We start from the raw sequence: 27,620 nt of genomic DNA, 5'->3' as shown, positions 1-27,620 counted from the left end.
CGCTGACATCGAACATCGCGATGTGTTCGGCGGAAGTAATTTCTAGTTACTACTTTGACAGTCTTCAGGGTTTTCGCCTCATCACTGGGACGGTTAGACGAATACCGAGGGTAAGGAAAAGAGTGCGGCTATTTTGAAGCGGAGGAAGGCTACAGGTTGCCCTCCTGCGGTGGCTCTTTAAGGTTAAGGAAGACCACCTCAAAAAGTATCCTTGTATGTATTTTCTTTTTTTATGTGTGCACGTCTTTCTTAAAGTTGTGCAGAGTTTAAAGCCTTGTTTGTCTCTTGTCATCTTTTACCAATCGGTTTTTTATGGCTTTATTCCTCAACTCCTTGATCTCAGAAATCCTCATGGATCAGCAAATTCATAGCGGGGTAAGTGTTGAATATCTGTACAGTCTAAACGAGTTCGATCATGAAAGAAAATTGCTTTCGTTTGCAGAAATAGTAAGCTTAATGGGGTGTCTCGAAAACGGAGACCTCTAAAACGAAGACCCTAGACCCCGAAAACTCGAAAACGAAGACCCCAAAATTTTCAAGTATAAGTACAAAAAAAATAAAATTATGGCAAAAAATACATTATTTCATACCTCAAGTTAAATTTAATTCCTTCCTGTGCTCCTACCATGGTTATCCGCCATCTTGAGCTGAGCAACGGCGTTTCTTGGAATACTGACCGGAAGTGTGTTTCCCGCTCCACTGGACCGGAAGCGCGTTTCCGAACGTCTCCAATCTCGTACCCAGAGTCTTCAGGCTTTTTGGTCAGCGGGGCAACGCCGGGAAGACTCTGGGGACATCGAAAAAATTCAATTTTTATGATTGGCTGTTCCGTAACGGTTTCCATTGTGTTACCGCAGAAATCCTGCGGTAATAAAATTCGATGTCCCCATAGTCTTCCCGGCGTTGCCCCGCTGACCAAAAAGCCTGAAGACTCTGGGTACGAGATTGGAACGTCTCAGTTGCGCTGCTGGGTTTTTATTTAATTACCAACTACAAAGAAACGAGTGTTAAATCCCTCCCTCTGGGAATTACAACCATGCGATCGTGAGAGCAAAAGAAATGAAGCCTAGGCTTTCTATTATGAAAGTTGCTGTAATGATTTGGAGGTTCTCCAATCCCGAGCATATCCCTACATTTATCTCTATAGCAAACCAGCCGTGAACTGCTACTAAGCCATAGTTCGCTGGAAAAAATACAGGGAAATGTATGGAAAGTTCAAAACACGACTGGACGCTTTCTGGCACAGCTTACATCCCTCCAATTTTTTTCCTAAAATTTTTTTGCTAGTACCAAAAGTTTCCAATTCATGAATATTTCAGAAGCGATGTTTTATGAAAATTATTTGACATCGGATTTCCATACAAACACTGTTATTTCAAGCCTGTTTGCCTACTCGTCAAAGTGGCGTCGAAAACCGTGATAAGGCCTATTTTACAGGGAGGCTGATGAATTTTGTTAAAAATATGAATCGATACTCGGGATTAAAGAATATGAAAATGATTACAGCAACTTTCACAATAGAAAGCCTTGGCTTCATTTCTTTTGCACTCACGATCGCGTGGTTGTAGTTCTGAGAAGGAGGGATTTAACACTTGTTTCTTTTGCTCGGTGGTTATTAAATAAAAATCCAGCAGCGCAACTGAGACGTTCGGAAACGCGCTTCCGGTCCAGTGGAGCGGGAAACACACTTCCGGTCAGTTCCAGTCAGTATTCCAAGAAACGCAGCTGCTCAGCTCAAGATGGCGGATAACCATGGTAGGAGCACAGAAAGGAATTAAATTTAACTTGAGGTATGAAATAATGTATTTTTTGCTATAATTTTATTTATTTTGTTCTTATACTTGAAATTTTTGGGGTCTTCGTTTTCGAGTTTTCGGGGTCTTAGGGTCTTAGGGTCTTGACGTTTTAGAGGTCTTCGTTTTCGAGACACCCAGCTTAATGGGCTCGGTTGAAACGTCGAACTTTCCTCACGTTGAAGTCAATTGAAATAAACTTGAATGTAGCCTGACAGTGGATTCAAACGTCGAACTTGATCAAGCTTATTATCTATCTATCTGCCATTAATTTGCCTCCATCAAAAATGCAATCCCGTGTCCAGAGTCTTCAGGCTCTTTGGCCAGCGGTTAGTCGCCAGGAGAAACTCTGGGGACATCGAATTTTATTACCACAGGATTTCTGCGGTAAAACAATGGAAACCGTTACAGAACAGCCAATCAAAAAATTTGAATTTTTTTTATGTCCCCAGAGTCTTCCCGGCGTTGCCCCACTGACCAAAAAGTCTGAAGACTCTTGGTACGAGATTGTCAAAAATGATGATTCTTGCAAATTGGTCAGCGGGTATGAACCAATAAACAACAAATACTATGAATACATTATCACCAATCAATGCAATCAATGTATGTGTGTTGGTTTAAGATTTTGTTTGGTTTAAGGAGGCTCGTAAGTGTATTTCACTGTCGTAGTTTTTGTGAAATGATGAAGGATAAAAAAATTTAAACTATAATGGCGAGACTGAGATGCCAAGATTTCAAGACTCCTTAAAAATTTGCTGATCATGATCGAGACCCATTATTTTTCAAGGACCATTTTATAACCCTCAAGTTATCTCAGAAACTAAGTTGGTGACCTACTGTTTTCAATGCTTTGTTGAAAAGCACCCTGCATTCTTTAACTCCTCTGGTAAATAATTATATAACAAAAAGTTATCCAGTAGATCTTGTGTAACTTCAAACTTTTCTATCTGAAGTGGTACACTGAATGTTGCATCCATGCAAAAAATCAAGATAGGTCACCAAGCAATTTTTTTGAGTTAAAAACAAATGTTTCCTGCAGCTTTTATTTTATTATTTTCCAGTTCGCATGATTTTCACAGCATAATTCCACCACTGGTGTTATGCGCATGCAACTTTTGATAGACAGTTTGATTTATTCCACTGGCATGTACATCTTAGTTATGGCTTGGGTGGCTGGGTTACACATGCCAAAATGCATGGTTAAAATCCTTTCGAGGTTTCTTAAAATTTTTCATACTACCGTGTAGCATGAAAATTTTGCGGGAGTTTTATTTTGCGGATAACCGATTTTTTGTAGTTTGCGGGAACAAATTTTTGCGGTTCGAGAAGACTGAAATTTCTGCTTGGAACTAATTTTTGCGATGCTCTGGTTCAAGCAGCAGAATATTTAAGTGGAAGAAACCTGAATATTTTCAACTTTTATTGTACGCGGTCAATTGAGTCACAGTTCACTCTAGTTACACATTTAATAGAGACATATCACTGTAATACCTTACTGCCCAAAGGGACTGAACAACAACAAAACAAAAAGCGTACCCCTACCATGCACAGCCAAACACTGTTTCGTTAATATGGTTTGCCACGACGCTATTACCGTATATTATGTTATAAGAAAGCAGTATGATTGTTTGAATTACCGTAGCTGAAACCTTTCTATGCATACAGAGGGGCTTTTGAGTGAAAGATGTACTTTGAGACCTAACTGGGAGCGGTCTGCTAAAATGCAAAACTATGCCCTATTGTAACGCAATGAGACAGACTCGGTCGATAATAATAACACTCCTGTTCACTTGAACTTCTGCACTTCTGTGCAGGCCACCGCAGAAGCGCCAATAGAACATGGTTGGTCTGCTGCACGATTCAAGTCTGTGCGTTCCTTCAGATGACCCATTCGTGCCAATCTAATGTACTGAATTGCTTTACTCTTGACAGCTCTAGTTGCTTTATCCAATGGAAAATCATGTTAATGTTCTTGTTTAAGTCCAAAGTATATCGCTCCATGCAGTGGCATAAGTCTACTAAAGAGGAGTTTTAAATTTGACTGAAGGGAGTTAATTTTTGCGGCGTTTTATTTTGCGGGTGTTTTTTTCTGCGGGAACTATTTTTGCGGATCGAGGTCAATCCGCAAAAATTAGAACCCGCAAAATTTTCATGCTACACGGTAGTTTAATCTTTATTTTTGTTTGTGCAGTTAATTCATTACCATAATCTGAAACAATAAGCAAAATAAAAATCAAACTGGTTTAAAATTTTTTAAACCAAAACAATTTTGAACCACGACATTTGCATTAATGAGTTTGTCAGTCAAGCATCACCTTTAATGACAGAGCAAATGTCATCTTAAATTACTTGGCATTAAAGTTGAGTCAGAAAATTAAAAAACTGTAGATTCCTTGTTAGAAGTGCACCAATGATTTAAGTAGGAATGATAAATATTTGGAAGTAATTTCAAAGGGTCATGGAAATTAAAATTATGTTTACAAAACTTTAAAATTCTTTTACCTTAGCAGTGAAGTGAAGCTTATACTTTCCCACTTGTATACTAGCTGGCAAAATAAAATTTCAAAGCTAGATCACAGAAGCAAATTGATCAATAAATCCTGATCAGGGGCCATTTTTGCTTTTAATAAATTATATATAACTACCCTACAGCTTAGAGATAAGTGAACCAAAATATATGCGTAAAACACATATTAGTAATACACACATATGTGTATATAGTGCATAGGCATCTTAAACAAATCATGAATTACAGAAAGTATACAAGCCTAAGGGTCATGACGTGTGAGCCAGCAGCCTGATTTGCATCATGGTCAAAAGCAAAAAATTTTTTCTGTACTTATAAGTCTGGGCTTATCAAGGATTAAAAGCCTAATGATCCCTGAAAGTGGCAGTGCAAGTAACGAAAGTAAACTGCGTGGTCCAGTTTAAAAATTGTTATTTATTCATAATACGTAATAAGAACCTGAACCAGTCAAACAGAGTTCTGTAAGCCTTAGCTTGTAGAACCAGTGGCTACTGCATGCCCCAGTTTATAAATTGTTATTTATTCATAATACATAATGAAAACCTGAACCCCAAACAGAGTTTTGTTAGCCTTAGCTTGTAGAACCAGTGGCTAATGTAGCCAGGTGCTTGAGACAATGTTAAACACAGGTATTTTGTTGTTATAAGCCTTGTGTCATGAGTGTTTTGGCTAAATCCACGTCTCAGTAATATTTTTGCAATCTATACATAGATGTCTGGTTTTGAAGGTCACAATAATTTCTCCAGTTAAAAAAAAATATTCAAGTACCTCTAAATAATAAATAAATGAATATTTATTAGATGTTATTTCCAGTGCCGCAGATATTTTCAGTTTGTAATAAATATTTATTTATTATCTAACAAATAATGCCAGTCTCTTATAAATAATTAATTTTTCTGCACTTGATAAAAATTTAATATACAATCATTTAATTAAGTACTTGTTGTCAGTTGACTAAACTAACTGTTTTAATTTTCAAACAGAGAAAGCAAATTGAGAACAGACTGTTGAGACAAAGTGAGGCCTCCAAATCTGAAGATGAGGAGCAGCTCAAGACTGAGGTATGCTTTTTAATTCCACTTGACATAAATTTGTGGGAGATACCAATTTATTGTTTTAATTAGTTTCTTTAAAATCTTGCTTGGAAAGGAACGGTCAAAGTGTGATTAAACTGTTTGTCTGCGTACATGTAGCATTGTATAGGACAGCAGTGAGGCATATTATGGACTGTTGTTGTATGCAAGTCTGAATCAACACTTTGATCACACTAAGTGTGAGTTAGACCTAAGGAGATTGTTGATCTGAAAAACAAAAACAAAACATGACTGGGTACGCTATCAAATTCCCCAAAATGTGGCAAAGGCAATATTGGGTAACCAATAGCAGGAAAACTATGCATGAACAGTTTAAGGAACATGATTAAGCTTACTCATACCCTAACCTCAGCAGCTTCAGAACATGCTGCTTAATTAATCCTCTCTGGGACAAGGTTAGTAATTGAAGTCTTATGCGACCCTCACTGGTACACAAGTTTTTAAGAGGCTATTATCACCCTAACAACACCCTTCACAAAGGACTTCACCCTAACAACATCAATAGGGCTAGCAGAATTGAATTTCCTGCAGCAAGGATGCCTTTACTCAAACATTACAAAAGCTAGTACCACACAACAGACCCCTGAAGAAACAGTATTTAGTCTGAACAAGGAAGATTCAATTAACATAATAAAATAAACGACAGCAATCATGTATTGTGGTATAAGGTTTGTTACCCAAGAGAAGTGGCCTTAATTAGCAGGCGGGTTTTTCAGTTGATTGACTGGTGAAGACAATAACCAATCACACTGTAACACTACAATGTCACACCACATGAAAAAGTAACGCTTGGTTTTCCGTTAAATCTTGATTTACACATAGTAGAGCACAGTTGGTTTCCTTGGATGGGAAATAGTTATTGTTTCACACATGAAGAATCCCTTGCTTGTCTATTTTTTATAGCCCATTACGTTATGCAGTCGCACTTAGATCTTAGCTCAGTTGTGAATTAGCTTGCTATATTGTGCCTTACCTCTAAAATGTTAGTCTGCGAACGCAGACGTATTTCCGGCTGTCGAGATTCTCTCCGCCGAAAAATAACGTCTGCGTACCCGAGCTTCCGTGACGTAGAAAATTTAAGCGAATCACCGTTTAGCTCATAAAATCGCAGAACCACCACACGAGATTCGTGCGCGGTGTACACGTTAACTCGTGGAAAAACAACGGCGGGCAGTATGCGAGACGCGTTTAGCAAAGTTTACGAGGTTTTCGGTATTGAAATGTTAAATAAGCACCAGGAGGATTCAATCAAGTATGTTGTAGAAAATGAAAAGGATATTTTTGTCAATTTGCCGAAGGGGTATTAGCAAGTTGTTGATTTGTCAAGCGTTGCCCATAGTGTTTTCGTCTGTGCAGTCCACTTGTGAGAAAACATATATATCGTGGTCGGTGTGCAATTTTGTATGCTAGTTCTGTGGCATTTGGTTAGGTTTATCGGCTCGGATTAACTGCAAGATTTCAGGCAGCGTTTAATAAATGTTATCTGTGAAGACATATATAGGACCCGTGATTTCGTTACTCGTGAGTTAATACTTGTATCTCCATTGTTTTGTCGCTCTAAGCGTACATCCGGCGTTAACAAATGTTGACGGGCCGGCCCGGCTCCACGTATGAATCCTGCATTCGCAAATAAATTGACAATAAAGTATTCATAGCGTAGCTGACTGCCCGGCTCCACGTATGAATCCTGCATTCGCAAATAAATTGACAATAAAGTATTCATAGCTTAGCTTTGCCCGGCTCCATGTATGAATCCTGCAGTTCGCAAATAAATTGATAATAAAGCACACATAGCTTAGCTCTGCTTAATGATGTTTATCTTGATCAAGAAGGGACATACTCAAATAAACCGAATGGAGGTTTTCTTACCGACAATTCTTAGCCTTTGGGATTAGATTTCGAAATGCCATTGTGTATGCTAGCTCTGTGGCGTTTGTTCGTCGCGTGGACCACTCGAGTGTCATTCTATCATGTAATCTGATTGGCCAACGAGAAAACAAAAGCTTCTACGTCACGGAAATCGTTTTGCGGCTCGGGTACGCAGACGTTATTTTTCGGCCGAGAGAATCTCGACAGCCGGAAATACGTCTTCGTTCGCAGGCTACTAAAATGTTGACCAAACTGTTTTCTTTTTCAAACAGTGGAATAGAGGTGAGAGCAGATGGGTGGGACCAAGTGAAGTTGCCAAATCTGGAAGTGAGGAGGAGCTCAAGACTGAGGTATATTTTGCAAAGCCGTAGAATTTCCCCTCTGGAAAGAAATTGATGCTAACTATTCTATGGTGAAAAGAAGTTTATTTGGAAAGCCTCCTGTGTTAATTTAATTACTGCACATTTGGGTCAGCTTTTCTGTTCTTGACAAAATTTTGTGCCTACTATTGTTACTGCGCATACGTTCTGCGCATCGCGAGATACTCGGGTTTCCTATGGGTGGTGCCTACTAGTACAGGAATATTTTTGCGCGGCTTAAAACCATACGGAGAAAGCAGAACTTACCAACCAAATGTCGTTGGTATCTCAAAAGAAAATTGGGGGTAACCATGCATTTTTCAGAGAAAATTAAGCTTCAATTTAGAAAAAAATCCCATACATTGCTTTATATTTTGGCACTTTTTAGAGATATTGTTGCTTAATTATCTCTGAAAAATGCGTGGTTACCCCCAATTTTCTTTTTGGATTCCAATAGGCCTTGCTAAGATCTGCTTTTCCCGCATAGTCATAAACCACACAAAAATACTTCGGTATTAGTAGGCACCGTCCTTAATTTTACTTTTTTTGCAAAGGCGTAAGGAGGCTCGATGCAGTTTTTTTGGACTTAGGGTGGAAGTTTTGAAATTACAATCTCGCATACAAGATAAACTTCGATCTCCTTCATACTACATCATCATTTCAACATATGATCAAAGTTAATTTTCTGATCGGTTTCCAAGCAACAGCTATTACCATAGCAACGGAAGCGCATAGCCTTTCATTTTAAACATTGTCGATTATCTCGAAATCTAGTCAGACACTTTATGACGAAACTTTGGGGATTTAAACTACTCAATTTAGACAACTTGTAGGCGAAATTAGAAAAAAATCTGTAACACTTATCTAACACCAGTTTCGGTTCTTGAGCCTAAAACTTGCGTGAATATCGTAAAGAATTCTTACTCTAACCGCTTGTAATTTAACAGAAAAATTTGCCGGGGTATTTTAAAGATATCTCGATTTATGCAAAGTAGGATCTTTTTCATTCATCTGCGCTTTATTTTCACTGTTTTTAAACATAAATATCTTAAAATCGGAGACACCCATGAAGCTCAACAACCGTTTAGAATGTTTTGCTATCAGGAAAGACCCTTTGCCAGAAAAGATAAAGTTTTATTTTGCCAGAGATATTGGTGAAAAATGCTGGAATAAACAAAATAACCCCGTAAAAATTGATTCATTATTTACTTGAAAACGCTCTTACAGATTTTTTTTCTAATTTCGCCTACAAGTTTTCTAGATTGAGTAGTTTAAATCCCTAAAGTTTCGTCATAAAGTGTCTGACTAGATTTCGAGATAATCGACAATGTTTAAAATGAAAGGCTATGCGCTTCCGTTGCTATGGTAATAGCTGTTGCTTGGAAACCGATCAGAAAATTAACTTTGATCATATGTTGAAATGATGATGTAGTATGAAGGAGATCGAGGTTTATCTTGTATGCGAGATTGTAATTTCAAAACTTCCACCCTAAGTCCAAAAAAACTGCCTCGAGGCTCCTTAAAACATAGAGGAATCAATTGGTTAAACAGGGTTCGAAATTGCGACTCACTGTTCGCCAATGCGACCAAAAATTGAGTGCTGGCGACTAGATTTTCAGAACTGGTCGCCAGCTGGCGACACACGTTTTGTCCGATGACCCAGGATAAACAGTAGCGAACTTCTGTATTTAAATCTTTAAATAAGGAATTCATTCGGAACTGGTAGCTAGAAGACAACTCTCCCTCCCATCCCCACTAAAATAATGTCGGAATACTACAAGAAAATCGGTTTCACACTGTTAATTAATAACACAAAATGTACTTCGATCGGAAGCCAATACATAACATTTGCTAGCCGCCATATTGCTTCAGTGGCTTCTTCCAAAAATTTGGGATCGTGGGCGCACTTCAACACCATGTCCTTTTTATTTGCCGGGAAAATAATGGTAACAGATGCAAATCAGTTACAGAATTAACGTAAGTTTTTACGGGCAGGAGATGAAGATTCAGCCGGAAGGTTAATAAAAAATTTAAATCCATCGTCAGTAGTGAATGCTGAAAACATAGATTTTATAGCCAAATTACCGAAGGATGTCCTCGTAACTAGTTTGATTCAGGAAATCGACAATGAACCTGGACATCGCATTGCAGTTCAAGCAAAAGGAAATGGAAATTGTTTATACAACTCCACTTCACTGAGTCTATGTGGAGATGAATCACGAAGTACAGCTTTACGTCTTCTTGTGAACTTTGTTTCAATGCCGAGTATTACGCGACTCATAAGGCATTAAAACGGACCGCTGAGCTCACAGAGATTCCCGAATCTGTGTTATTTCCAGTTTCTTTGGGTTTACGGGGTGGAACATCGAGTCAGTACTGGAGGCCACTGAAATCGTGTGAGTCGCTCTTTTTATTTCATCCCGGTCGGACACTGGTACAAGCAATGTGGTTGTGTAGGGGCCTAGGCCAAGCATATTGAAGTATTGCGTTTAATAATCGGCAGTAAGTTGTTTGCCACACCGGCTGTAGGAGAATAAAGAACTACGTTTTGAGGAGGTAAAAAAACAAGGATAAAGGACTTATGTTTGTCTTGCTGTGGAAACCACGGACTTAGAACGTTCGGTGCTTTGCTCCATTCAGTTTCAAGTAACAGAGAAGAACACGATCACCGAACCAGAGACATATAAAAGCCGAAAACAACAGTAGTTTTAGAGGTCTTTCTTGTGCTTTTTCTTTCTAGCTATTTAATTATGACTTTCCTTGCATACAAAGTAACATTTAAAATCATGTTTTTTTATGTAAGCTACATATAAAATAAGTTGGCGACCAAAATTTTATGATCTGGCGACCGAATTTTTCCTCTTAGTCGCCAGCTGGCTCCCAAGCAAAAAAGTTAATTTCGAACCCTGTTAAATTGTTAGAAATACCACCAAATTTCAAATTTCTCTGATCTGTGGCACAAATCTATCTGTGCTGGACAAAAGGATATTTCCAATTATGTGGGAAATAAAGAGTTATTATATATATGATTATATCAATTGTAAATTAAAGTAATATATAATTACCAAATGTTCGTAGAGCCAGCGGGCGTGAGATAATTGTTATGAAAGTTACAACATCAGTTTTAAAGTAAACATGTTTCCGAAGAAACTTCATCCATCTTCAGTACAGAAAAATAAAAATAAATGTGTGAAATAAATGCAAAATATTGGTGAGCTCCCTGATGTTTGCATGGAAACCGAGCCAGGTACATGTATTGTTGATTTTAAAATCCCTGTCCACCAAAGTACGTACTGGCTAAACCCAAATTTGGGCAAAAATGGTGAGGCCATCTGCATTAATTAGGTCATTTTCATTGACCAACCAGGTTGGAGAACACAACTGATTTCAGATGTTTTCTCTGAAGACATTCTGGGTACAAGATTATATGTATAAAGAAGGTTTTTTTTCTTCCTTGTACTTCATTTTTTTTTAAAGTAATTTTAGTATAAAATAATGCATTAATTTTGGTTTTGCTTCTTAATGAAGGTTAAAAAATTCTTAATTTTAGTTTTAACTGATCGACTTTAAAACTGTACTCCAAATATTTAAAGCTGTCCTAATTAAATTATTAAGAAAGAACATTCTGTTCTTTATAACATTATACGATATTCGAGTTTACGTGGCCACAAAGGCCTATAGTGGCTTTAGGAACCGCTTCCTCGTATAATTTTAAGCAAGGCGAGCAAGAAAATTTTGGAAATAAGTTAATTAAAGTCAAGAAGCTATTTAATTTATGGTCACAAAGGAATTTGTCCCTGTATGGAAAAATAACAATAGCCGAAACGTTAGGTCTATCCAAACTTCTTTTTTCTAGTGCTTGTCTTCACACACCACCTTATGTTATTGACACTGTTAACAAATTAATAGCTGACTTTGTTTGAAACGGTAAAAAAACGAAAATTAAAAGAGACACGCTTATTGGGGCAAAAGAAAAAGGAGGTTTAGATTTACCAGAATATGAAATAATTACAAAATCTTTGCTATGTGCCTGGGTAAAAAGAATGAAGCACAGTGCTGATGAAGATTGGATGATTATTCCATCTTATTATCTGAAAAATGTTGGAGGCCCTCTCATTTTTTGACTGTAATTACGATTTAATTCTTTTAGAACTAAAGAACATGCCAGCTTTCTATATCGACATTTTAAAAGCTTGGGCAGAAATTCATGTTGCAAGATCTACCCCTCTAAGTAAACAGGATATTAGAGAGGTCATTATTTGGAACAATAAAAGCATTACCATTGGAGGTAAATCTGTATACTGGGAAAACTGGCATGCCGCTGGAATTCTTAGAATCAATGATTTATTAGAAGAGGATGACAATTTCCTTTCATATGACAATTTTTTTAGAAAATATAAGCTCACCACGCCATTCACCAACCTCTCGGGTTTAATAGCTGCAATACCATCAGAGTGGAAGTGTGAGTTACAATCAATAAATGGTAGGAATCGACAGGATGACCAACCAACTATTCATTCTAGTACTACTTGCAAAAGAGCTAAGAATATGCTTATTCAAAAGAAATTTAAAGAACCATGCATTAGCTAGCTCTATTTAGTATAGTTACCTAGAACGTGTATCGCAGCTTTGTTACCTTTGTCACTTTACCCTCACTCTACTGTAGTATTGTTGTATGTATTGTTTTGTAAAAATATAATGTAAAAAAGCAATAAATATTAAAAAAAAAATTAAAAAAAAAATTATTGTTTATAGATTACTGGTATCCAAATTAGCTTTTGGATATTATTAGAAGTGCACTTATAATTAAGCAGGAATGGTAAATATGAGCAAGTGATTTTAAAGGGTCATGGAAATTAAATGTCAACAAAACAAAATTCTGCTACCTTAGCATTAAGTGAAGCTAAAAAATTCGTACTTGTACTACCTGGAAAAAGAAAATTTCAAAGCGAGATCACAGAAGCAAATTGATCAATAAATCCTTATCAAAGGCCATTTTTGTTTTAAATAAATTATATATCTACAGTCAGGTCTATATATATATTTCACTGCTATTCACGTGCTTTGAATATTTATGATTACGTGAATTAAGTCGTGTAAAACGTAAAACATAAATATATGTTCCTGTTTCGATCTTTGTAAATCTAACGTTTAATTTGCACGACTTCACGTAATCATAAATATTCAAAGCTCGTGAATAGCAGTGAAATAGGCCCAGGCAAACAAAATAAAACTCTTGTTCGGAGAAAGTGACTAAAGAGTGAAACTTGACAAAGATTCAGCCTTCTTATCTAACACCGGTTTCGGTTTTTTAGCCTAATTTATACTTACTCAAATGTGTAAAAGAATTCTCACTCTAAACACTTGCAATTTAAAAGAAAAATCTGTAGCCTCGGTATTTATAAGATATCTCGATTGAAAAGAAGGAAATTTTCCACTGATCAGCGCTTTTGTTTTAACTGTTTGTAAACAAATACCTTAAAATCAGAGCTACCCATGAAGCTCACTATACATTTAGAATGTTTTGCTATAAGGCAAGACCTTGTAACAGGAAAGAGAAAGTGCCAGGTTCTATTTTGCTTGAGATATTGGTACAAATTGATTCATTATTTACTTGAAAATGCTCTTACAGATTTTTTCTAATTTCGCCTACGAATTGTCTAGATTGCGTAGTTTAAAACCTGAAAGTTTTGTCATAAAGTGTCTGACTAGATTTTAAAATGAGAGACTATGGGCTCCCGTTGCTATGGTAACAGTTGTTGCTTGGAAACCGGTGAAAATAGTAACTTTGATCATATGTTGAAATGATGATGTAGTATATGAAGGAAATTGTAATTTCAAAACTTCCACCCTGATCGAGTCCAGAAAAACAACTGCGAGCCCCCCTAAATAAATAAATATTTCACAGTCTAACACACACATCACATGGAAAGAAAAACATGTTGTCCCGAGCACGAATCGATCCCATGTCTCCCCGGATGCTAGTCGGGTGTGATAACCACTACACCATCGAGGCAACCACGCTGGCAACGTGGCCAATTTGAAAAGTGAGTAGTAGTATCATCCGTAGGCCATTCCATAAGACGTTTTCTTTTCGATGTAAACTTGTGTTTCATGGCTTCTTGATCCCGAAACGGGATTAGTACAACGTCAGTAACAGACGAATTTCGAAGCCAGGAAAGCCTTTCTACCAAAAAATATATATTTTACAGTCTAACACTGTGTAACATGACTTTTTTCGAAAGTCATGTTACACAGTGTTGAACTGTGAAATATTTATTTATTTGTACTAACTTTAAAGGCTTTCCTTTCTTCGAAATACTTCTGCTACGGAAGTACACTGTACCTTAAAAATCCGGCTAAGGTGTTGTCAAAAATTTGTTACAATAACTTTTTGATGGCATTGTTACATGGCTGAAGGGTCGGTGCAATGCCTTTTAAAGCTAAACAAAAGTTCTAACTTCATAACAACTCTCTTATATCCAGAGTTGAGCCTACAGATTTGTTATCACATTGGAGCTTTTGTTTAGCTTCAAAAATGATTTCAAACATCATTTAACTGTTGGTTCAGTTTTTAGGCTTAGGTCATAAGTTTGCTGAGCGAATTCGATCCCTCAAATCACACAGTAAATATGAAACTATGTTCCTGACACAAGATCCAGTCTTTACGTATGCCAAAATTTGTATGCCAAGACAAAGTAATCACTTACGTCGTTTTTGCACTGTGGCCTTCAATATTTTTGCAGCATGACAATGTTCACGGTGGATATTCCTCCAAAGTAGTGTCCGTCCGAGGGAATCACTTGTGAAAGGTTTTGGAGCTAAAACTTAACAGGCCTTCAATTGTTACTTCATCTTTATGGTAAACATCACAATTTTTGCAGGTCACAGGTGGATCTCTGTGGGGTGCACCTACCCCTATCAGAGACCATGTCGTTAGTAATCATACAATTAAGATTGACTAATCAGCCCATGTACTGCTTCCCTTCCAGGGATCCCATGGTACAGATGATTTTTCTTAACAATTCATATACAGTATATGACTTTATATAACAAAAATGCAATGTGGTTTACCAACAACAGTTGACCCATGTGTTACTGTTGCCTCTGAATGTTATTCAGGTTCTAATGTGAAAGAATGTGCTGTGTACTGGCACCCTAATTTATCAGCATTGTTGTGGAACTTTGTGATAAGAACATTTAATTGTTATTCTCAGGTTGATTTGGCTCAAATTCCAATTGCTGGCCGACCCGACATGCAGTATCGACCACAACAGGCAATGAAAGGACACTTTGAATTTCCCCCAGTGTCTGGGCCCTCACAGCCTCAAGATTATTTTGGATATCAGCCATCAACAGTATACCAAATGGGGCAGCCTTCACCTCCTATGCTTAATGTCAGAGTACCGACAACTCCCATGCCTAGAATGCCACAATACCAAGCACAAACATTTGAACCCCGTACTCGAGAGAAAAAAATTATCCAGATAAAAGATCCGAATAGTAACAAGGATGTGACACAAGAGATTCTCAATCGACATCCTTCTAGGAGTTTAACAAGCAGCACTGGTGGCACACCTAATAACACTACACCAGATATTTCAGGACAAAGTAGTAGTTCAGGTACTCCTCCTTTGACATCACAGCAAGAAGCTGAAGCAAACGTGCGGGCACAGTTTGCGGCGCAGGTCGCTGCAACGTTAAGAGACACCAAAGAGGAGAAGCCTAGAAAACCTGAATATACAATTCAGAAAGCACCAGCAAGTAACAGGACAGAGATAGATAATGTTCAGGGAAAAGAAGTCGTTAATACACAGAAAGAGGAAGCATTGAAAGAAACTAAAACGAATGACACAGTTAGTAATGTCCTAGAGACCCAATTAGCTGAAGTGGTGGCTGAAACACAGCCTAAAGAAGTTGCTGTGAAATCTCCACCCAAAGAAGCTGCACAGGACTCTAAACTAAGTGAAGGGGTTTCTCCAGACAGTACGTTAGCAACAAAGTCTTTGGTAAGCTCTGTGGATGCAACAACATCAGCTAACGAAAAAATCTCTAATGTCAGAGTAGAGATCTTTACTGCAGATGATGTGTGCCATCCTCCTGGGAGTTTAACAAGCAGTGCTGGTGGCACATCTAATAACACTACACCAGATATCTCACGACAAAGTAGTAGTTCATGGACTCCTTCTTTGACATCTCAGCAACAAACTGAAGAAAACGTGAGGGCACAGTTTGCGGCGCAGGTCGCTGCAACGTTAAGAGACACCACAGAGGAGAAGCCTAGAAAACCTGAATTTACAAGTCAGAAAGCACCAGCAAGTAACAGGGGAGAGGTAGATAATTGATCAGAAACTAGTTGTGATGCAGTAATCAATAGTTATACTTGACAGACACAGTACCGGTAAAAAGTAATTTGACAGTCTTGACGTGATCCTCGTGAGAATTGAGTATCAAGGATCAAGTTGAGAATCGATTAACTCAAAAGTCAACTCGATCCTCGATATATACTTGATGCATGCAAGAATTGGGAAGCTGAAACACTCCTGATTATTCATACAGCTGTATAACAGTCTCATTTTGAGAAAATGATTATTGCAGCTGGATGCCGGTTGCTCTGCAAGCACAGAAAATTAAAAGGGCCACCCGCATAGTGGATTGAGCACTGCAGAATCAAATTGTTTGTAAAACAGTATACATTAAGCTAACAAAAAAAGTTATTAATGGTCTCTTCAGGCCACTGGGTACAAATAAAAACCTTCAAAGGAGCTTATGGCCTTAAATTCCAAGGAAATGCCATAAATGAAAAAATGAAGGTAAAATGGGAAATTTCACGGAGGGATTAATCTCATTCAGTGTCAGTGTAATCGATCAGATCAGCATGTAAACACTGAATAATCAAATGAGGATATTTGATTGATTGATCGATTGAAAATTTGCATACCGATAGTGGCAGCCAATAACAAAACACTTCATGTATTTCTATCTCTGGCCACAAAATGTAAGTGTTCTACTTACTTTAAAGATCCAAGGTAATGCCATGTGAAAAACTAAGGGTAAAATGGGAAACTAAACTTTGCGAAAAATTTCATTTGGGTCAGACCTTATTGGTAAGATTGCTTGACTGGAACAAATGTAAACAATGAAAATTTGCATGTGGATAGTGCCAAGAACTGAGTGCCGTAATGCATCAAGTATTTCTACATTTCCATTGGATAAAGCCATATAACAACTTAAGCAAAATTGAAAGCCCCTTCTGATTCTATAAAAACAATTACAAAAGCCGTCGTTTGTAGATAGAAAGGAACTGCCGCATTGAAATTTTGGTCACATGCTACACAACCAAAATCTTCCATGACTGTATCAAGCAACAAAATATATGTGGCAGTTCTTGGAAGTAAAAAGTTATGGATACTCGCTGCTTGTTTTTCAATAATAATGGAACCGCCTTTCCACGTCTTCACAACTTGTGCTTTTTTTAGCCCTTGGAAAAAACCTAGTGGCAATGATCTCTTTGCCTGTGAACAGGCTTCCCAGGCACGCTCAGACGCGTGGGAAGCTTGTTCGCAGGCTAATGATCTCTTAGGGTCACGATGTATTTTTTTTTTTTTTTGATTGGTATTAAAAGTTTGAATTCTATCATCCACCTAGATAAGATCACCAAAAGGATGTACATTTACATCTTTATGGAGTTGCTTCGTGTGCCGGAAGGAATAGTGTAGTTTTTGTTTTGTGTGTTAAATTTCTCGAGGAATTAGTCAAGCGACAAGCTCATTATTTTCTCCAACTCTCAAAACTCGATTCTCGATGATTGAGCCTCCATCCTTGAGGCTCCATCATTCAAAAGTGGTACGAGCTCACGATTGGTGATCGAGAACACGATCGCTATGGTTGAGATTATCGATTGGTGATCGAGAATGACGATCTCCATGGCCGAGATTCACGATTGGTGATTGAGAACACGATCGCTATAGTCGAAAAAAAAAATTAATGATCGAAAATGCCGATCCCTATGGTCGAGAATATCGACTGTCGATTGGTGATCGAGAATGTCGACCAATAGATTGAGAATAGCGATTGGTAATTGAGAATTGGAAAAGACTAGAAACGAGTGAGGGATAATACACTCACACTTACATCAAGTAGTAAACGAATTTTCGCGCCTTCGAGGAAAAACGTGACGTGGAACACGCATTCCGATGCTAGCGCTGGAAAGCGAATACTCGAAGAACTGCAGCAGAAGGCATCTGAACTTTCCGCACACCTTGGTAGCGAAACGGCAACACAATCAGCAGTTCCTCCTCCAAATCAAAGTGGTTTTGCCAGCTGCACTTACATGCCAAGTTTCAGAAGGCAGTTTTGTAATTCAAGTTCGAGTTCCAACACTTACCGTGGAAGAGGAAAAGGAAAGTGAAGTCCGTTGTGAAAGGACCATTCATGAGGGATGTTATATTACTAACTGGCCCCGATGTAAATAAGGTTCCCAGGCAAGGGAAGCGAGTGTGGCTGATGGAAAATGGCTTCATGATTTCAGGTTTCGAATTGCAAAAGGAGTGGTCCGAGTGCGTGGTTGAGGCTTGTCTACGAGAAGCATTTGAAGGAAAGATTCCAATCGGTGTAGACTTCGAGATTCTCATGCCTGTTCACAGCACTCTCGTCAAACCTACTCCGGCACCAGGGCAAAGCCTGAATGGAGTAATGGTACCCAGAGTATTTAAAGAAAAGCCCATAAACATTAGACCGTTCCAGGAAATCTGCGATGATAGCATTTGCAGCATCAAGAGATATCGTGAATCCTCTCCCAACCAGGAAGATGATTTCATACGTCATACTACAAAGGTAATGGCTATGTTGGGCTTTGGATTGGGGAGACTTGTACTTTTCATAAAAGAGAACTTCAGATGCAAAATTTGACCTTGGGGAGAGGCATGTGATAGTAACTCGATCCTGAGAAGAACCCACTCCTCAAAGGTTGAAATGCTTGAGAGGTTGCGTCGGGGTTTTAGGGAGTGGGGGTGAGTACCCAGTGGGAGCAGTCCACACACAGTTGTATGGTTGTTAATACTCCTTTACTCACATCGCAAATCTCCCATCTTCAGATGTGTGTTTTTGCCCAAAGAGTGAATTTTATTTTCATTGTGTCTAGGATAATGAAAAAGCTGACATCACCTGTGAACAGCAAGACTATTCAGGTACACAATCTGAAACCAGAACTGAACGTGCAAACTGATTCAATTGGCGCTGAAGTATTTGTTTAACCGTCTATTAATATGTTAATTTTCAGCTCTAGCCTATTTAAATACCCGCGTTCACAAACTGATTTTTTTCCCTTGATAATGGAGTCAAGATGACTCCGAAACGTCGAGCCTAAATTTTCTCTGTAATTTTTGCATGTCTTTGCTTCAGCAAATCCCTTTTAATTATTGCTTTTTAAGGCCTTTTTTAAATTTTATGGTTAAATGTATTAAATTACTTTATTGTTTTTATTTGTAGATGATGCTGAAGACTTGCTTCCCATCCTTTATGATGATAATGCACCTAAGAAGTGTGTCACTGTGCCTCAAAGTACCACGAGGAAAGACCTTATTGAAATATTCAGTGATCCCAATGTTTCAAATTGCCTTTTTGATGGCACTGTCATTGATGCAAATGGCCATCCAGAAGTAGGGAGGGGCAAGGAAGTTCTCCTTGACATTCATACTGAATTCTGGCAGGATTTTTTCACTTCACTCACAGTTGGAAGTGGAGAGAAAATTCCTTTTATCAGGCATAACATGCAAAAGCCTGAGTGGGAAGCTATTGCAAAAATCCTAGTTTATGGTTACAAGACCGTTCAGTACTTCCCTTTGAAACTTTCTCATCTAGTCTTGGCATCATGCTTGTTTGGAAAAGAAAGCATCACGCCAGACTTTCTTCTTGCATCGTTTAGACAGTACATTGCAGCTGAAGACAGAGAGGTTTTGGACACATATCTCAGTGATGCTTTCGATGCCAACGACAAAGATGCCCTTGAATTCCTCTCGACATTCAAGTGCTTCAGGGTGCCCAACAAAGACAACATTCGAACAATAATCATGGAGTTGGCTCACCAAGAATTGGTTTAGAAACCAAGATATGTATTAAACAGCTGGACCCCTATTGTAAACTCACTTCGCTGTGATTACACTTTCCAAACCCTTAAAGGTCTCAAGGAACTATATGACAGCAATTGTCTAACAGCCAAGGAAATAAATAACCTGTTCAGGGCAGAGCCGTCCAGTGAAGCCAAACAGTAAAATGGAACAGTACAACTGTATTTCCATGTGTTGAAATAATAAAATGGCATGAGTAACCCAATGTGGACAGTAGAATCGTTGATTTACATTCCTTGGAATGTCGGTAGGCTGGAAAAGCTAGAATGGTGGAATTCAGAATCCTTTTGTTAAATATCTCTTTATTTACCTTCATTTTTGTTTCTGTCACACCTCTCATGCACATGGTTGCATATGTGAGCCATTGAATACATGTATACTGTATATTTTTTAATGTTATTCTCAAGCAAAATGAAAAGTGAAAAAAAAAATCCAAATTCCTTAATTCCTGCGTTTCCAACTTACCTGTTCTTTTCCTTTTCTGAAAGAATATCAAACATTAAATAACAGTGATGGAAAGGGATCTAGTGAATACATGATTATTATAAATCCTGAAACCTGGCAGCCTCCCTTCCAAGAGCTGGAAAAAAATAATACAACTCAAAGCAAACTACAGCTGTTACTAATACAATTGGTTTTGTTGTACATGTACATGTGTATCCTGGATTTAAATGGCTATCTCTTCGTGTCTGTTTCTTTCTCCTCAACAAATACAGTAAGTTGTCTTCATACTGAGTATGTACAGTAATGTTCATCTAGCTTGTTCAGGGTCAAATTTGTTTTTGGTTTGAGTTTTGGGTCGACTCACAGTGCATCTTAAGGAGAACACTAAGAGCACCCAAATCACTTCAAACATTTTGTCCTTTTGTCCTTTTTGTCCTTTCCTCCTGTGCTTGCTTGTGTACTAGGAACCCAAGCTGGTGACTTACTTTTGCTCATTTCTCCTTGACTCTTTGTGGTACGGATTTCCTGCATCAAGTTTTGCGAAACCGAGAGCAGATCTTCCATAAGTTGCCTCAGTTCATCATTGGCATTATTTTGTATTGCAATTGCAATACTTGACAAAAAGGACACGAGGAGACCCCGGGAACAAATCTGTTTCCCTGTGGACAACTGGCCGCTGTTTCCCCCGTGCCAGGGAACTTTTGTTACCCAGCGTGCTGTTCGAACGTTCAATGTGCCGGCCATGGCGTTCTGGCCGCGGGTCTTTCGAAATTTCAGAAGCGAGCTAACTTGAAGAAAATCTTTCCAGAGCAAGCGTGATACGGCTTCAATTGAGTCGGAAATGCGCTGGAAGGATAGGTATTCAAAAAAGTACTTTGATTCTATGAAGGAATTGGGACACCAGGGATGATTTCAACGAATTTATTCCGTTTCACGCTTCGGGCATGGCTGGAATAGAGTTCGGCCTTTGGTTACACTTAACAGTGGAAACCCGAATGACGCTAACTCGCCGAAATCGCTTCGAATCGGCTTGAAAAGCTGCTAAATGACAAAGAATACACGAAGAAACAGGGTAAGTTGACCTTAATTATTGACAAAACACTGTTATTTTCTACCATTTTGCACAAATCCGATGTATTCCCATACAAATCCTTATAATTCAACGGTTCTCTGATATTGAGCTTGGGCTGCCTGTGTCTCATCTCATCTATTGCGTGAACAACTTGGAAATGATCCTCTAGCCTACTCTCTAAATACTCTAAAGTAATAGAATTAAGTTCATCATTGAGCTCCTTATCCACCTCATCGAAGCACTGCTTCATGGAGTCAAAAAATTCCTCTAAGTCTCGACCATCTTGGTCGTCGGCGTCCATCTTGATCACAGGTGGTTACTACTTGATGTAAGTGTGAGTGTATTATCCCTCACTCGTTTCCAGTCCTTTCCAATTCTTAATTACCAATCGCTATTCTCAATCTATTAGTCGACATTTTCGATCACCAATCAACAGTCGATATTCTCGACCATAGGAATCGACATTTTCGAGCACCAATCGATAATCTCAACCATAGCGATCACCAATCGTGGGCTCGTACCACTTTTGAATGATATGGCCTCCCATACGCATTAGTTTCGAAAATCAAAGATCGAGTTGAAAATTGAGACTCGGAAGAGACTGTTAAGTTACTTCAACCGATAGTGTACAATGTAGTTGATTGCCACAAGGAAGTGAATATATGTTTATTTAAGAGATAAACACATTGTAAGTTTAGGTTTTTGTCATGCATTGCCTTTTGTGTGGGAGAGGGGTCAAACGGGCAAATGTGATTGGTCTTATAAACTGAGGTTACAAGGTAATCTGGCGGCCTTAAAGAGATCTGATGTTTTAAGTGTTGCCCCTCTTCAGATTTATTCAAAGAATGTTGGGTTGTGTGCTTTTTTATTTAGTGAGCAGTGGAGATACGCAATTGGTGGAAGATGTAACTTGGAAAACAAGAATAAATTAGTTGTGGGAAAAGCATTTGTTCTGTGGGGATTAAGAGTACCAATTTGGAGATAAAGTTTGCTCTAAGTTTTCGTGGCATACTGTGTTACCATGATGTATGGAAATGACAGAGACTGCCATGTGTTTGTGAGAATGGCAGCCCTTATTTTGTTAACAAACCTCTCAAAGTATAGTTAGCTTTGTGAAGACAGCTTAAGTCATTGTTTCAAGAACTGAAATGTTTATGATCTTTGTAGTAACGAAAATGGATTTTATCTTGCGTTCAGGTTGATTTTGCTCAAATTCCAAAGGCTGGCTCACCCCAGAAGCAGTATCGACCACATCAAGCAGTGCAGGGACAATTTTCACCAGTGTCTGGTCCCTCACAACCTCAAGGACACTTTGGATATCAGCCATCAACAATATACCAAATGGGGCAGCCTTCACCTCCTGTGTATGTTGTCAGAGAACCGACAACTCCCATGCCTGGAATGCCACAATACCAAACACAAACATATGATGCCCGCGCTCGAAAGCAAAAAATTATCCAGATAAAAGATGTAAACACTAACAAGGACGTGACACAGGAGATTCTCAATCGGTATCCTTCTTGGAGTTTAACAAGCAGCACTGGTGGCACACCTAATAATACTACACCAGATATTTCAGGACAAAGTAGTAGTTCAAGTACTCCTCCTTTGACATCACATCAAGAAGCTGAAGCAAACGTGCGGGCACAGTTTGCGGCGCAGGTCGCTGCAGCATTAAGAGACACCACAGAGGAGAAGCCTAGAAAACCTGAATATACAATTCAGAGAGCGCCAGCAAGTATCAGGGCGGAGATAGATGTTCAGGGAAAAGCTTCTGGGAGTTTAACAAGCAGTAGTAGTAGTTCAAGTACTCCTCCTTTGACATCACAGCATCAAGCTGAAGCAAACGTGCGGGCACAGTTTGCGGCGCAGGTCGCTGCAACATTAAGAGACACCACAGAGGAGAAGCCTAGAAAACCTGAATATACAATTCAGAAAGCACTAGCAAGTAACAGGACGGAGATAGATGTTCAGGGAAAAGAAGCAGCTGGTAAATCTAAGAATCTTTTTGGTTCAACAGCGACAGGTAGTTATCAGTTTTTCTGTATGTTGTTTTTATCCGCCTGGTCCTTAATTAGTTTATTCATTTACTGTAATCTAACTACCGAAGGGTGACTTGACTTTCGGCATCTGAGACGCTTCTTTGGCCGAGAAGGGGCAGTTCAAGAGTTTTGTCCTGACCGTAAAGAAAAGCATCTACAACCACCTCAAAGACAAGCGATTTTGTCATCATCAGGTTCTTCTAGAGAAACAGTAAAGTAGACATGACGTTTTAGTGATTAAAGACTGCCAAAACAAAGCTTTAATTTGTTGATTTAGAATAGTTTGCAAATTCATTATTCTCTTTCCCTTCTCTCCCCCAGTCTCTTCTCGTTTTTTTTTCCTCGCTCCAGTCTCGCTGCACTGTGAGCGCACCACCTCTACTGACCAGTAAGGGACTGCTTGCATGTTGTTTGCTCTTCAGCCTACACGCGCGTGTATATTTGACATTACCTCTGACTGAATCGTGTGGCTACGGTCAGCTCTGCGATCGTTGCAATCACATAGAAAGAGCCTTTTTTGCGATCGTCTGCGGTCATATGGAAACCAGCCTGTGGATAAGGAGAAATACCGTGATGCATAAAGTGAGATCAGTTTTAAGCCATTTCATAACTGTTCTTTGCATTTAGTTGTCTTATTTTTTTTTATCTTCTAGTATATCTGAGAAATGATGACGAAGACGACTCCAGTGCTTCTTTCGTTGGTGGTTGCCCGTTCAACGAGCCAATGAAGTCGGAAGATAGCACAAAAACAGGGGACTTAATTAATTCATTCGAATACTACAAAAGACAAAATTGGTTTTTGGAGGAAATAGTGCAACGTTTGAGGACCAGCCAAAAAGAATGGAAGGCAAAAGAGGAAGATTTCCAAATTAAGCTTAAAACTCTAGAAAAGAAGCTGAGGGACAAAGAACAGGATAATGTAATACTAAAGAAAGCACACAAGGAAGAGTTGGAGGGTATAGTGCAGCAATTGAGAACCAGCCAAAAAGAATCCAAGGCAAAAGAAGAAGATTTCAGAATGAAGCTACAAACGCTAGAAAAGGAGCTGAGGGACCAAGAACAGGATAATGTTGTTTTAACTAAAAATCTATCAGAAGCCAATGAAAGTATAGCTTATTATAAATCCCAGCTAGAGACACGTGACTGGGTCATTTCACGCGACGACATTAAAGAAACAGATACACGCCTAGGGAGCGGAGGATATGGTTCTGTTTTCGAGGGCAGGTATTGTGGCTGTGCTGTAGCAATAAAGAAACCTCATTGTTTTCTTTCTCCTCGTGAACGCAAATCATTTCAACGGGAAATGGACATAGCTTCGCGCTGCCGTCATCCTTGCTTACTGCAGTTCATTGGAGCAACAAATGATGAAAAGAATCCTCTGTTTGTGACTGAACTAATGGAAAATAGTTTACGAAGCTTGTTATATGAACAGTCAAATGAGAAACTCTCTGTTTCCGAAATTGCTATTATCTGTCTTGATGTAGCTCGAGCGCTTAACTATCTCCACCAGAGAAAACCCACTCCCATTGTTCACCGTGATGTCAGCAATGGAAACGTGTTGCTATGGCGATGTGGTAAAAAGTGGAGAGGGAAATTATCAGATTATGGCACCGCTAGATTGGTGGAAGAGATGATGACCAGGTCACCTGGGGCTATGATATATAGTGCACCTGAAGCAGCTACTAGTTCTCAAACAGTAAAGGTTAGTGGATGACAACAAGCCTTTGTTGGATGAAGTGTAGCATTACAGCGAAAAATTATCAAGGCAAAGATTCGGGCTATTTACCAAAAACAAAAGCTTTAAGGGTAGACAACAAATACCAATCTTTTGATAGCGTTATAATCATGTGAAAACTGAATTTAATTTTTTTTAATGATACAGTCAAAACACCAATTTGATTGCATTTAATAAGCTGAAATATAGTTGCAGGCGAACTTAGAAAGAAGTCTGTGAGAGTGTTTTCATGTAAATAAAAAATCAATTATTGCGGTCAGATTTTTGGTATTTTTGTGAAAATCTCGAGAAAAATAAAACTGATAGCTGTCTCATTTCTGTCGAATGTAGAATGTTTTGCTATGAGAAAATACCTTTCGAAAGAAATGAGAAAGTGATAAGTTTTATATCTCTTAAGATTTTAGCAAAAAATGCTACAGTGTACCCGTAATAATTGATTTTTTATTTAATTAAAAACGCTCTCACGGACTTTTTCAAAGTTCGCCGACAGGTTATTCAGGTCAAGTAGTTTAATTATGAAAGTTTCGTTGTAAAGTATTTAACTAGATTTCGAGATAATCGATGTTATTTAAAAGAAGGGCGTTACCATTTTTGTTGCTTGGAAACCAACAAAAACTGACTAAAATTTGAATAGTTTGTAAAGGTGGTGTAGCTCGAGGGAAATCGAAGGATGCCATTAATGACAACTTTTGATTTCACAAGGTTCACTCCAAGGCCAGGCCCCCTCCCACCCCCCCCTTAGAAATGTTTGATACTCAGGTTAGGTTTTGGTTAAAGAAATTAGGAGTTTAAATAAGTAAGGAGTGAAATCCCTTTATTGTTGTTTAGGTTGATGTTTACAGTTTTGGAGTTCTCCTTTGTGAAATGTGCATCCAGGAATCACCTGATCCCGATAAACGAAATGAACAAGTGGCTCTTATGAAGAACCGAGAGTTTAGAGACTTGGTAGAACGATGCCTGGAAGAGGATCCTGATCTGAGACCAGACATGGACGAGGTCATTAAGACACTGGAGCAGTTTGATGACACATCGTAGTCATTATTATCTTAAAAACATTTGAGTTTTAATTACCTTTTCCAATATATAAACCGCTCTTCTACGTGGACTGTGTAAGTTGAGAGTGCCAAGGCAGCAGTGCCAGCGTAGAGCTAAGTTATAGACTTAGCAAAATTGTAACTAGTTTTAAGTCGCCTGCTGTAGATATTAAACCCGTTTACAATAGAATTGCGGATTTTTTTTATTCCTTTAGAAGTAAAAACTGAAAAAAAAAATCAGGACCTTTCCATGAACAAAAATTCGTGAAAGTTTACTTTCTACTTTCTGAAAGATTTCTGTAGTCACAACGGTCAAATGGTCTTATACGACAAAAGTGTTTTTTATATATTTTTGACAATTTTGACCTGTTCCTCTGCAAAGGTTGAACAGGTGTTCCTCCTTGCCAAGCAAAAACAAATTTGTATAAACGAGAATGTAACACTTGCCAAATGAAGGCTTTAGGAGGAAACCTTGCTCGTGTACAGCCAGCGTAAGAGTCCTTGTAATTTTAGAATTCAGCGATTTTCATCTGGAATGTCGCTGTTTGATACAGGAAGATTTGTGTTTGTAGTCATTTGCAAATTGAATATTTTGTTAACGTATTTTTAGTCATTCTCATGTATCATTTTCAATATTTTTGTTTTTGTTTTTAGTTTTAGATATATTCAACTAAATTGGAATGTTAGGGTAAGTTGGCCTCAAAAGCATTTTAAGATGACTTTCAAAAAAAGAAAACCTCAAACGGTTGCCTTTTCTTAACCATTTGTTTTGTGGAGATTACAATGTTGGTAGTCAGCTAACGTTTTCGGTCGATCGTGTTCACCACAAACTACTATATCATAAGATGTCATGTGATCACGTTTTGTAAGTTGTTCTTGTGGATCAGCCAATGATTGATCAAAAGCGTTTTATGGTGCCTCAGGTACTGAATGGCTCTTTCGCTGTTTTGCAGTTTTACGAAAAGTCATCTTAAAAGGCCCTAATTATTGCTTTTATTTAATATTTAACTTGTTCGCTAGCTCTATTTCTTATACATTTAACCAAGATTTATCATTAGTATTATGATATTTTAATTAGACTTATACTTTATATCCTATAAGCGCTGTGCTCTCATTGGACAATACCCGTCACATGGTAACAAAATCGGACGATACTTGTAAGATAAGAGCAGTCGTCTGATTCGATATCCGTTCGCTTGTTTTAACAGCGAGGAGAAAACCAAAAACGGAATGTCAGATTTCGAAGCCATTTCATATTAAACGCAATCACAGGGTAATAAGAGCGAGTAAGCCAACATTTGTTTACTAGCTGCAAGCATCGTTTATCTGTTTTCGTTAGAATTAGCCTGATAAAACGCACCCCTTTAGAATATACTGGGGGTTTATTTAATGAATAAACCACTTTCTGGCAGCTTTATATACTGGCTTCCTTTCCAGGCATTCTATGGTTGTTCAAAGACTGGATAACTTTATCCAGCGGGTTAGTTTCTATCCAGCGAACAAAAAATTGCCAAATAAAACGT

At 38.4% G+C, this 27,620-nt stretch overlaps 4 protein-coding genes and 1 pseudogene across 9 annotated transcripts in view; all 5 read left to right on the top strand.

Annotated features, from left to right (window-relative positions):
• Positions 1–27,594, top strand: part of LOC146473888 (putative serine/threonine-protein kinase DDB_G0281745) — a 59,320-nt gene extending 31,726 nt beyond the window's left edge. The window contains exon 7 of the mRNA XM_085117874.1: positions 26,480–27,594. The gene's annotated coding sequence lies outside the window, so the exon portion shown is untranslated. The remainder of the gene's footprint in view (positions 1–26,479) is intronic.
• Positions 1–27,620, top strand: part of LOC146473886 (uncharacterized) — a 130,630-nt gene that overhangs the window by 100,670 nt on the left and 2,340 nt on the right. The window lies entirely within an intron of this gene.
• LOC146473882 (uncharacterized) overlaps positions 62–27,620 on the top strand; it is a 195,543-nt gene continuing 167,984 nt past the window's right edge. The window contains exons 1-4 of one of the 2 annotated variants that reach the window (XM_085117827.1): positions 99–205; positions 344–375; positions 5,304–5,381; positions 7,556–7,633. In XM_085117827.1, coding sequence (XP_084973953.1) covers positions 352–375; positions 5,304–5,381; positions 7,556–7,633 — 180 coding nt within the window. In that variant the 5' untranslated portion in view covers positions 99–205; positions 344–351. Of the gene's footprint in view, positions 206–343; positions 376–5,303; positions 5,382–7,555; positions 7,634–27,620 lie in introns of both variants that reach the window. The other variant, XM_085117833.1, reaches the window with a different exon arrangement.
• Positions 99–27,594, top strand: LOC146473887 (uncharacterized). Of its 3 annotated transcripts, XM_085117838.1 has the most exons (6): positions 99–205; positions 344–375; positions 14,860–15,975; positions 22,484–23,312; positions 23,982–25,030; positions 25,892–27,594. In XM_085117838.1, the coding sequence occupies exons 2-6, from the start codon at positions 352–354 to the stop codon at positions 26,096–26,098; spliced, it is 3,225 nt and encodes a 1,074-aa protein (XP_084973964.1). In that variant the 5' UTR covers positions 99–205; positions 344–351; the 3' UTR covers positions 26,099–27,594. The 3 variants fall into 3 exon arrangements, with proteins under 3 accessions (XP_084973964.1, XP_084973966.1, XP_084973965.1); XM_085117840.1 differs by lacking the exons at positions 99–205; positions 344–375 and adding an exon at positions 13,132–13,689; XM_085117839.1 differs by lacking the exons at positions 99–205; positions 344–375 and adding an exon at positions 14,340–14,504.
• Positions 16,363–22,469, top strand: LOC146473889 (uncharacterized; annotated as a pseudogene). Its single transcript, XR_014866276.1, has 3 exons — positions 16,363–16,455; positions 17,745–18,478; positions 19,133–22,469. The product of XR_014866276.1 is annotated as an uncharacterized LOC146473889 (transcript).

The sequence above is a fragment of the Pavona decussata genome, unplaced genomic scaffold (assembly GCF_977016875.1).
Source record: "Pavona decussata unplaced genomic scaffold, jaPavDecu1.1 SCAFFOLD_92, whole genome shotgun sequence".
NCBI lineage: Eukaryota > Metazoa > Cnidaria > Anthozoa > Scleractinia > Agariciidae > Pavona > Pavona decussata.
This window is presented reverse-complemented; position numbering and strand designations above follow the sequence as displayed.

Bases quoted from the DNA above. Each gene is read 5' to 3' on its own strand.
- LOC146473887 (XM_085117838.1), top strand. From the start codon at position 352: ATGGATCAGCAAATTCATAGCGGG. The intron at 15,976-22,483 runs GTAGATAATTGA...TCTTGCGTTCAG, and splicing joins CAGCAAGTAACAGGGGAGAG to GTTGATTTTGCTCAAATTCC. The intron at 25,031-25,891 runs GTTAGTGGATGA...ATTGTTGTTTAG, and splicing joins CTAGTTCTCAAACAGTAAAG to GTTGATGTTTACAGTTTTGG.